Source organism: Leptonotus elevatus, chromosome 4, assembly GCF_054856555.1.
Source record: "Leptonotus elevatus isolate MCC_2025b chromosome 4, RoL_Lele_1.0, whole genome shotgun sequence".
NCBI classification, from domain to species: Eukaryota; Metazoa; Chordata; class Actinopteri; order Syngnathiformes; family Syngnathidae; genus Leptonotus; species Leptonotus elevatus.
Window position 1 is genome coordinate 10,388,480 of NC_141242.1, and position 12,161 is coordinate 10,400,640.

The 12,161-nt window shown below is 38.8% G+C and overlaps 1 protein-coding gene across 12 annotated transcripts in view; it reads left to right on the plus strand.

Annotated features, from left to right (window-relative positions):
- LOC147175462 (pleckstrin homology domain-containing family A member 7-like) overlaps nucleotides 1–12,161 on the plus strand; it is a 72,829-nt gene that overhangs the window by 41,519 nt on the left and 19,149 nt on the right. For 10 of the 12 annotated variants that reach the window (XM_086073562.1, XM_086073560.1, XM_086073568.1 and 7 more), the window contains 4 exons: nucleotides 2,568–2,675; nucleotides 3,633–3,705; nucleotides 4,741–4,841; nucleotides 11,342–11,523. In XM_086073562.1, the coding sequence (XP_085929688.1) occupies nucleotides 2,568–2,675; nucleotides 3,633–3,705; nucleotides 4,741–4,841; nucleotides 11,342–11,523 (464 nt within the window). The remainder of the gene's footprint in view (nucleotides 1–2,567; nucleotides 2,676–3,632; nucleotides 3,706–4,740; nucleotides 4,842–11,341; nucleotides 11,524–12,161) is intronic. The other 2 variants (XM_086073565.1, XM_086073572.1) reach the window with 1 other exon arrangement.

Below are 12,161 nucleotides of genomic sequence, written 5' to 3' on the forward strand. Positions count from 1 at the left end.
TCCTCTTCACTTCCTGCTTTAAAAAAGCATAAATTTCTCATTTGTTATAAATGAGTAAATAGATGTAAATAAGCTGTTTTGCCCTCCAAAAACTTTGCACATCATCCTCTTTATGTTTCTTTTATGTTAGGCTAGACGGCTAAGACTTCAAAGTTCGGTGTGGGTTGGCGTTGCTACATGAATGCATAAAAAAAATAAATAAATTAAAAAATAAAAAAAGCACACCTGAGCCGACCTGTCCTCCCCAATCGAAGCAGGGGAAGGTTTTTTATTTTCAATGAGCAGTTCGGGGCAAGTTTACCTGTTAGTAGTCATGTTTCAAAAGGATCCTGCAAATGCAGCACAGAACATCGGAGCTTGAAATGATTGGAGTGCTGAAAATTGCTACCTCAATTATATTGTTATTCTTTTTTTTTTGTCAAAGAAAAAGCACACAATTTGGAAATATATGCTTGCAAGCCACATAACATATTGGCACTTAAGCCCCAATTTGGAAATTTTCATTTGAGGTCTTGTTGCCATCACTCAGATATTAATGGCTATGTGATGAGTCGTTTTGTTTACATTGTTATACCAGCTGTACGTTTTGCTACTCAAAGTATTATTTATTCAGTGTTGTTCCATAAAAATATAGTTGTAATAGTAGTGTTAGTTAGCTAAAAAAACATGCACAACATTCTCACACTGTGTGTGTGTCTTTGGATCATGCTTGGCCAACCAACCGCCTGAAATTTGTGACTTGTTGCTGTGGAAAACTCCCACTGAAGCTCTCATGTAGCATCACACTCAATCATACAGTCTCATAAGGACGTGCGTGTGTGCATTGTCTTTTTGTTGTGTCTGTGTGTGTGTGTGTGTGTGTGTACATACAGTGCCCGAAGCTTGCTTTCTGCTCCGATATAAGACCAGGAGATTGTGTAATGAAATTTGTTGAATGTGTGCACATTGGACAAGGCTGGTTCTTCCTGGCATGCACACGCACATGCAATCCTAAAACATATCATGGTTTGCTGAAGTGATTTGTATGCATGTAATGGAGGATGGATGAGCTGATGAGAATTCCAATAAACTATTTTTAGCAGTGACAAGTGTAGTAATGAGTTCATCACTGTAAATATGAATGTGGCTCAATTTAAACAACATAGGGAATTTACAATCGTTCAAGTTGATATTAAAACTAGAGCTGTCAAACGATTACATTTTTGAATCAGATTAATCACATCGTAGAATTTTGATTAATCACGATTAATCACTTAATAAAAAAGGCTTTTTAATCAATATTTCCCCCCCGCCAAATTTAAAGAGCACCGGTTATGTGTTAAATCTTTTGACATTTAATGTTACGAGGACGTCTTCAACATTTTTTGATCCACTGCAGATGCTCATCCTCCTCTTTTTCTAATCAATGAATTACTTGCATAATTTAAAATGGGGAAAAGATGACCCCAATATTTTGACATGAACAAATATTCTAAATGTCATACGCTAACATTTATTAAATGCTTTACTTTAATGCATGTAATTATGTTTATTGCTCAAACAACCTGTGCTACCTTAAAAGTAGCCATCCGCTGTCACGCTAAAGAATAATCTATGGTCAAAATTAACAGTGCGATTAATCTGCGTTAACTCATGATTAATGCAATGTTTTTTGTGATCAATTAATCTGTTAATTCTTTAACTTTGACAGCACTAATTAAAATGTACAAAAGGTAAAACAGTCATTACCTATGGATAACAAGTGACTCACTTCATATCACTTTATCCAAAGATCCCCTAGAAAAAGCCAAAGAAAAAGCTAAATGAATGCCTAATTGATCCTCCAACCTTCGCTGAATTGAGGTCTAATTTTGTGCACCTCAAAGAAGTGTCTCACCTGAAAAGATTTTCTTAAACGGCCGGAATCGTACGACCTTGCATGCATTCCAGCTTGTGCTTTACTTCATATGCTCCTTTCTACACACTGTCGTAGTGTGGCCTTTTAGGTCACATTAATGCTCTTCAAACCTCCCACTCAGTAACAGCCTATTGAGTTTGTTGGTCGCCGGTAGTCTAATTCGTGTGGGGGTCCGGCGGGGCTGCGCTTATGTAACGAGAACAAGGAGGTCTTCCTGAAAAAGATAACCCTGGTGCGTGGGCGAAGGTCCACGCTGGAAGACAAAGTACCGCTGGGACTACAGTCTGTTGCCAAATGTGTTCATTTGTGATTCTCATTTGTAACACTAACATTACAATAAGAAAAATGTGTATTAGCCTTCATGTTACCTCCAACTCTCCTAATATTTTTCATCCTTGAATGGTTGACGTGTTGTTTACTGACTCATTGAATGGGGACACGTGTAAAATTCCAGTATGTCATCTTGTCCTGCGCACAGTGTGGTTCCACGCAATCATTGTTCTTTTAGACAATTTGGGCTCATGCAACAGCTAAAACCGAAGTGGGCAAACGTCAAGTAACTGGCACGTGGGCTTGTCTCGGTGCAAATTGACCTTAAATATAACAGGAGGGTTAATGTGATGCATTCAATGACATTGACAGCACAGCACATATTCGTTTTTTTTCCCAGGGTTCTCGCTCTGGCGGCAGCAGGGTGCACAGTTTCGGCAAGAGAGAGCATTCCATCAAGAGGAACTCCAATGTGCCTGTTGTGGTCCGAGGATGGCTGTACAAACAGGTCTGGACAGACACACACACACAGTACACACTTTCTACTGTATATAAAATTATTGGCATACATTTATTTTTTATTTTTTTCCCCCCAATACCATATTTAATGTCTCTTCACCCCTGATATAGCTTATTTAGATCATATTTAATTCCTGTACACATATGTTGTGGCGCTTTTACCACATATTTAATGTTCTGTGGACATAATGGTGCACATTTAGAACATATTTTTGTTCACCTCTAATGTAGCATATTTACAGCATATTTAATGTTCTATACACCTAATGGTGCGTATTTAGTAGGGATGTTCGATACCACTTTTTTTAGGTTGATACCGGTACTCACCGATACAGATACCAAGTACCGATACCATTAGTACTTATGATACATAAAATTTCCCCCCAAAAACAATGACAGATATATATATTTTTAAATGACATATATTCCAACTTCAACAAATTTCCTTAAAATTGAATGAAATTAATGGCAATTGTATTTTTTTCAATTTGCTCATAAAAGTCATTTTGCATAGAGCACACAATAAAATGAATTTCGGAAATGTTGCTACTTCTTGGGTATTGTATAATGTGGGATGGCTATGCCAGTTTGATACACAACTTGGCAAATAACAATTTTTCTCAAATAATCTCTCGTCTTGAATGTCTAGTTATTGCTGAGCTATTTTTTTAGAGTAGGCCTGCAGGCTACTCACCGTTGGCAGATATCCAATGCACATCCGATTTGTGTCCACAATTGAATGAGGCCTGACTCCAATCTGAAGATATGCGATCCACATGTATTTTCAACTGAAGCTGCCATGACATTTATCCTGATTGTGCCACTTAGGTTGTTTTATTCCCTTGGGCTGCATGTTCACAACTATATCACGAGAGAACACTGAAAAAGTTTAGCGTTAGTCTGACTGTTCCATTGAACGAGCTTTTTTTCTTATGTCCCCTTGCAGGACAGCTCCGGGATGCGTCTTTGGAAGAGGAAATGGTTCGTCTTGTCTGAATTCTGCCTCTTCTACTACAAAGGTAAAAAACAATTTTTTAGAAACTCAGTTTTGCTTGTCAGTTCATACACAAGGGGTGTCAAAAATCAAACAAGTGTGCTTTTATGGGCCTTGCTGTGTGCACAGGGGACAGAAAAGTATTGGAAAGCATAATTAATTGTCTGAAATGTCTCGCTTAGATGAAGAATTACGCTCACTTCCGCCTCCTTCTGCTCCCCTCGACTTTTATGTGTCATTTCATCTTCATCACGTCAATCAAACATTTTCCAACATGCCTCCTCGCCTTTAGCAAGGAAATCAATTCTTCCATCTCTCTCTTTTTTTTTCCCACCCTTTTCTCCTCACTTCAAAGGTGTTTTTCCTGCACTCAAGATGAAAAGCCTCTTGCCAATTCAATTATTTTACTTAGAAGGCTTAAGAACATTTGAGACCTTGTACTTCTCATGGTGCAAGTGGGTGTGAGTTGTCAAGAGTGCAGATAAAAACACCAGCCCTTGTAGCTCACCATTTCGGGAATGTCTCCTCCAAAGGTCCTTGTATTATTTTTAAACAATTACTTTCCGTTTTAATCCGGCTTTATTGGCACCCGGGCCATCAGGCGGGCACAGGTGTCCTTCTCCATTGTTACATCATTTTATGATGTGATCATTGTTCACACGCACACAAAAAGTCACACATGCCCTCCGTGGAAACAAATACTTAGTCAGTGTTATTTATAGAAACTAATTAAGATGGAAACCCACTATGCTGGCATATTTGGGGATTGTTGACCTTCACGTTGCGGTTAAGTTGTTGGCTCAGTTTAATTAATACAATGGAAACTCAAAGATGGAATTTTTTTTTTTTTTTTTTTTTTTTAAACAACTGAAACCTGGGGCTGTATATATTCATCTTCTCTTAAGGGTCACAAAAATGGCAAAGAAAAAGCAAAACACTCTTGCGTATGTTTTTACAAAATTTGATGAATTTAGCAGATGATAAATATTTTTAATTCTTAATCTCCTCACGCTTTCTTCTTCCGGAAATAACCCCCGTCCCTTCCCCTCACCCCACACAGACAGCAGAGAGGAGGCAGTCCTGGGCAGCATTCCGCTTCCCAGCTATGTCATGTCACCCGTGGGACCCGAGGACCACATCAGCCGCAAGTATGCCTTCAAGGTACGTTGGACTCTTCTTTCCTTTGAGCCTGTTACCTTACCGATCAATCATCTTTTTAATATACTAATACTAAAGTTTGAGTGATTTATTTAAGTAAATGACCATCAGAAAGATAATTGATTAGTTTACAACAGACTTGATTAGTCAAAGCATGCATGGTATGAGCAATTCTCATGAGCAATCTCAATTGAAAAGTCCTCCATATGTGACTTAAACACACTTTTCTGTTTAATTGAACATAGTGAAAACAGCAAAGCACGTCAACATTGGCCATTAAGGGAAAAAAAATCTTACTAATAACTTAGAAGCCTCAAAATCTTGAGTATCAAATATGATCCAGTCAGAATTGTAGTTAACACGTGTGCGACTTTCGGCAATATGATCGCTTATCTTCGCCACTTTATCACCAATGTTGCACTAATTGAGCTAACGTTTCATCAAGGAGCAGACATTTAGTATGGTAGATTAATAAACAGAGACTTTATTCATCCCGTGAGGGAAATGAGATTGTCACAGCAGCGATATCCGCGTTACACCCACAAAAGAAGAGCAATCATTGAGTGAAAATGAAAACAAATACAAAAGCAGCATGAAGGGGACCCAAGGAAAAATTAACATCCAATCAGGAAGAAAAGGAGACAGAGATTTTAAGGTATTTCTCTTGGCCTGTGGCAAGAAAATAGACAATTAAGAATAAAAACAGCTCTGTTTGTTATAGTAGCAGTGCAACTAGTGCTACCGTAAATACACAAGACATTGTTGCGACGTTTAATAAATATGATAAATCGCTCCAGTTTGGGCCGATTTCCCCAAAAAGTAGCTTCCAACTCAATTTTCATACCACCCTTACATAATTGTAATGTCTTTATGGATCATCTTGGCCCATGTGTTAATATTAGATACGTTTTTACTACTGTTAAGGGGCAAAGCCCTCTGGCATGATTTGGCAAAGAGCACCTGCTGTAGTGAAATTTGTTCCGGCTGTCAGAGAAGGTTTTAATACTGATGCCTCTGAGGAATGGATTTCCCTTTGGCACAATTCCGTAACTGGACTTAGCGTACGAGAGATAGAACTACATTACACTACATTATATAGGGGAGGGGGGGGGGGGGGGGGGGGGGGTTGTTTAATTAAATAATTAATTGTCATTTTTTGTTTTATCAAGTCTTGTAAAAATGGTTAATTAACAAATTATTTAATTGAAATTGAACATTTAAATGTGATTATAATTCTATTTGACTAATATCAACAAACAAATGATTTAATGTCATAAATGGATGCCTTGCATTTTACTTGATCCATTTTGGGAAAAAAATTATATTACAGAACTCTTTACTATGCTGATTAATTTGCACACATTTGCTGTTGCTACAATGAATGGACGCAGCATGTCAAAGTCATATTTTAATTGATATTGTTATGTTTGAATGCGCTATTGTCGGCATGCCGTGGTGTGAGCTGTTTACGGCCACGCTGGATCACGTTTGGGATTCTATGCCTCTGGCTATAAATAAAACCTGGCTGCCTTATTTTTGGAAGTGGCGCCGAAGGGAAAACATGCACACCCGCGACTGGAGGAATCCCAAACAGCCGAGCTCATTTGAAGTAATATTTAATGCTGTAATTCGTAATTAGATGATAATAGAAGGAGAGTATGACTTGTGTTAAAAAGTGACTGATTTGTTATGATGGATTTATGCCCCCAATGGAAATATAAAACTGTCACCTGTTATGATTAGTAACTTAAATACTTGGCAGGAGAAATGGTAAATAAATCACAGACACCACTCACACCATTCAATACATTTTTTATGAGAAGATAACCAGAAAAAAATACAAAAATAGGCTTCCATAGACTTAAATGTGACATATTGTATGGAATTTGACAGATTATGAGGAATGGCAGGAACTTCTTGTCGGTTTTACTGCTTCCACACACTTTAAACATATGTACATTTATTAAAACCACTTATTGCATTGAAACACACTTTTTCAAGTTTTCTTAGCACCTGTTCTCACCCTATCGCTGTCAATAAAGGAGATTGTTGAGGCAAAGTTCTCCAAATAAAGAAGCAACATCTCTCATTTATTCAAGAGGTTTGTCACTTCCAGGTCAGGGTTACTGTTGGTCAAAATCATTTGGTGCCCAAAGGCACTTGAAACAAACAGATTTAAAAATACAGTGGTACCTTGACATACGAGTGCCCTTAGTTATATTTTTTTCAAAGTTGCAAACTGTCGCTTGGTCGGTTGCTACTAAATATTTGACTTTTTATCAATGATCTTACCCCCTCAAAACATGTTTAATCTGCTTTCTGGAGATGATAGGCTTAACTCATTTGCTCCCCAAAACATATAAAAACATTTTATTTTAAATATTGCCATCGTCCCAAAATCGTATTTATGCAGTTTTTTATGCTAGAGCATACAGAAGGTTTTGATGCAGCCCCTGACCTGAAGAGGTTGCTTAAAGCAATGGTAGTTACAAAAAACGGCCAGCAGGTGGCAGAAGAGTATAAGAAAACAACCAGGGCCATGTTGCAACAAGCTCTTTTCCCCAGTGTTTTTAACAGATTTGAGAATAATGATAAAAACATAACTATATTTTAATGTTAATTTCTGAAAAACAGAAACGGATATAATATTTTTTTTTTTCCTGATGAAAGAAGACACTCTAATCTTTTGGTAAGTTCCATATTTTATTAGCAAAAGAACACAATATTCTGTGGGCCTGGTCAAAATCCAGTAAAACAGCTGTGAGCGAAGGAGGTTGCTTCAGTGAAAATGGCTGGTAGTGGATGAGTTAATCAGCATTGTGTCATTTCTAGTAGTGGCTTTGGTGTAAATTACGCACTGCAGCTTGAATGCTAACACAAAATGCTATAGATGAGCTAATGGCACTAGCATAAATATTATATATATATTTGAAGACAAATGGTACAGTAACACATGTAAACTGCGAAAACGAGTAATATCAAGACACTTCAGTCACAATGGTCGTCTTCATGTTACATAATAAATAATAAATTAAAAGTATGTTTTATACTTACTCCTGGTGGCCAAAAACACACACACTAGAAAGTACAAAATGTTTCTTTGTTAATACTGTTTTATACTGTATTTATTTATACAGTACATACTATCGAGTGATATTTTTCGTACTAAAATAAAACATTTTGGTACAAAAATGTCAGTCAAGGTACCACTGTAGTACCAACTGAAGTTTGCTGATCAGTTGGTGTATGATGAGTGTGACAATTAAACCTCCACCGTCCACCTCCCTCTCTTCCCATTGGTTGGCTGCCCGACCGGGACAACCCTTCGAGTGTGTCGCATTGACAGTCATCACATAAAATAGGTACTCTCTCCCCTTTGTCGGATGTGGGAATATACAGTACATTACACATTGTCGCTTGTGCATGATAATGATGGACTTGTTGTTGTTGTTGTTGTTGTTCTTGTTCTTGTTTCTGTGTTTGACTTTTTCTTTGTCTGTGTACTTTAACATTTGTGGGTTTTCGTGGGGCTTCTTGTTCCAAGTCGCATCCGCCTTTCCTCTCTGCATGCAGTCCGCTAATGGAGTGGACCCCAAACTTATATCTGCCAGGGTTTATGGCAGTACATTTTTTAATTTTTATTTTGTGTGTGTGTGTGTGTGTGTGTGTGTGTGTGTAGGATGCTGACATTTATGTGCGGTCCTGAGTACATTGAACACATGTTAATATAATCTAAAGTCAGAAGAGCTCTGACGTCTGCAGTATCAGGTCAATTAGTGGTGCCCAGAGTTAAAAGCAAACATGGTGACGCAGCATTTAGCTGGTATGCTGCATGCAAATGGAATTAGCTGCCTACAGAAATGAAGTAAAAAATGCTTTTAAATCCAGGTACATTGTTTTTTCCCCCCATGCCTTTGATTAAGGTCTTTGACAGCATTTTTAAAATACATTTTTCCAAAATATTGTTTTTGCACTATACAGTCTTTATAGAAAAAAAGAGCAAAAAACATTTTGGACATGTTCCGGCCTTCAGGGAAAAAAGAAAAGTTGCATACTGAAGAATGTTTGAAAGGTGTTATATTCCTAATAGGATTTATGCATCTTTACAAATAGAGAGCACCGAGTGTGTTTTATTCCATTAAAGCAGCAGACTTGAAAGGGGGACAGCCAGAGGCTATTATTGTCTCCATTTGGATGCTTTTTTTCCAGTGTAAAATCTATCCCCAGTTTGGGAGAATGCACCTTTATCAGGAGGAGCTGTGCAGCGCTCGGCCTTATCTTTACGAGCACAATGCTCTCTTTAAATAGCACGAGGACACGTGAGACTGACGTTTGTGTGTGTGTGTGTGTGTGTGTGTGTGTGTGTGTGTGTGTGTGTGTGTGTGTGTGTGTGTGTGTGTGTGTGTGTGTGTAAAAAGGACGGGAAGGAAGCGATGAATGGAAAGTAAAGTGAGGCGAGTGAAAGGAAGCCAGACGGGATGGCGATTAGCTACGTAAAGAACGTGACATCATGCAGTGTAGCGGTAAACAATACTTGTAATTGGACTTTTTTTTCTTGTTTTTAATAAAATGAAGCTTTTGTTTTTGTTTCTCTTGGAGTGACTGTTAGCTGTCCACCAATCAACACCCTATGTTGTTTTAAATCCAACATTTTATGTCGTAAACCCAACAGAAGCGTGCGAAAAAGTTAAGCCTTCACAAATTTGGATAACGGGGACGCCGATATCTTGTGAAAAATTTCTTGAGAGCAGGGTTTCATTTCATCCCTGTTGACCTCATTCAGGATTCATAGAACCGATTTACGACTTTTTTTTGTTTAGAAAAAAAAAAACATTAAAAATGAAAAAAAGAATAATTCCAAACTAAAAAGTAAACAAAAATGTGTTTTTGTCTAATGATTCAAATCCGTGTTGGTAAACTAAATAAGCAAAAATTCCCCAGATGAGTGTTTAAAAGGTTTTGCTCATCAGACGTCAATTTGTACACTTTTGTTTCCTATATTGTATAATGATTGACTTGTGCACACAGCGAATGAAATCACAACCAATTACTAGCTCGATATGTTAGCCATGAAGACGATAGTATTAGCAGTGTATGCAGACTGGGGGGAATGTACAATGATGTTTGCAAGCAGAGCAGCCAATATGAGCACCTGTAGTGGTACGTGGGCTCCCTCGTGTGGCTTACTAATGAATTACTGAATTAAAAGTCACATTTTTGTGTATCGTTACAGTGGCTTAAACATTTTGCTAATTTCTGTATTAGTTACATTTAATCTTGAAGAATGCTTTGTTTTCATACATTTATATAGGTGCAAGTTTTATTTAACTTATGTGCAATACATTTGAATTTAATCCTTAAAGTACTGTTGATTATTTCCCTGATGTAAAAGTTCAAACAGTGCTTAATGTTCCAGCGCAATCGAGCTGCCCGCCTTTTCCTGCCAATGCATAATAGATTTGCAGAGAGTTACGGCTGCATATTCCCTGTGATTATGCGTTAATTTTTGTGCCAGCAAGGTGGGGAGAGGCGGCTCCACTGAGCATGCAGTTTGTAGACCATGTGCACTTTGTGCAGTCTGGCCTAAAGATGAACCCAGGTTGCTCTCTTGTGGGTGTGAATGGTTGTTTCTGTATATGTCCCTCTCTGGCCTCATAAAGTTCAACCAACTACCAGGGGGGAAAAAATCCCGCATTTTTTACTGAGAGCACATAAACAATCTCCCTTGCAGGCATTCTTCTCTCAGAATAGCCACATTGGTTTTTGTTTATTTTGTACGCCAATGGACGAGAAAACTAATAGCCACCTCTTACTTTTCCACGGTTATTACTCTCGCACTAGTCACCCACGCAGGCACTAAAAGCACTCTGCTAAACTCCCTTAGGTGCTGTTGAGAGACATCCATTCAGCGACATTGAGGGGGGAAATAACCAGTGGGAGGGGAAAAAAAACGGCATTAATTGATTTTATGGCTACACGTCTCAATACTTTTGTGCAAGTGAAGCATTTGTGTGCTCACTTTATGACAGTTAGCTGCAGAAATCCAACAAATACATTAATTATGTATTGATCAGACAGACTCTATAGAGGGTAGTCTTTTTAGTGTCTATCCTTAATAGCATTTACTGCTCAAAATGTTTTAGTGCACGTAGCCTCACAAGGAGGCATTTGTAAGGTTGTTTACATTTCTTCTCTCTTCTTACACTCAAAGACATACACTTATATACGTTGAACAGATTTACATACACACTTAAGCACACACACATGCACAAATGGGTACAAAAACATTAGTGAGGACAATTTTGTTAGTTTTTTGTTTGTTGTCTTCCTTTCCTGTCAATGGTCAAAAGCTGTGTCTTTGTTGGTCGTAACTGGCTGCCATTGTTGTCTCTGTCCTCGTTTTTTTAGTGTGCTCGGTGTACCGTACTCGGCGCCTTTTCCGTCGGCTCTCCCGTCTTAGGATGTGGTGACACCTTTGCTGTGCTCTCTGTCTCCGCCCACAGGCCGGCCACCCGGGCAGGGGTTCGCGGGTTTACAAAAGCAACTCTGTGATTGGCTCACAGGCAGAGCACCCGGGCATGCGCACGTACTACTTCAGCGCTGACACGCAGGAGGACATGAACACCTGGCTGAGGGCCATGAACCAAGCCGCCAACATGAAAGGTCCCGTCGACACGGGCGGCAGGTTAGGAACACACACGCACACACACAGATAGATAGACGTAGACAGATACACAAATGCAATCTTACAAACAGACACACACACACACATATATAGTGTTGCAGTCCTTATTTCCTGAAAGATCTTATACTGTATTCCTGTTTGTCCTCTGCGGCCGACCTGTCCGTCACTTAACCTTCCAGCATCCCTTCTGAACACAACCAGTGGAGCTTTAAATTGCTCGGCAAGCGAGTCCCCAAACAGTCAGGTCAGACGAAATTAAATTCAAAGCGTTCTTGGCAAAGAGACAGCAGTACGACAACTCACACACACAAATTCACACACAACCACGTATAAACACATCCGCTCGCCTCACACAGTCAATTAAAAAACTTTGACCTAAAGCAGGCAGCTTTAAAATCCCAGTGGAAGCATTCAGATGCTGATTTTGACCTCAGGTACATTGACTTTAAATGACAGTCATCTAGCCACTGAAATGGGCCTTTTACTTGCTTGGATGTTCCGTGTGTAAGTTATCAATGTGGGGTGTGTGTGTGTAGGAGGAGAGGAAGTTGGAAGTGTGTGTGTGTGTGGGGTGGGGGGGGCACTGTAGTACATTAGAGGTGTGACAAAAAAAGGTGGAATTCCGCTTGTGTTTAGGA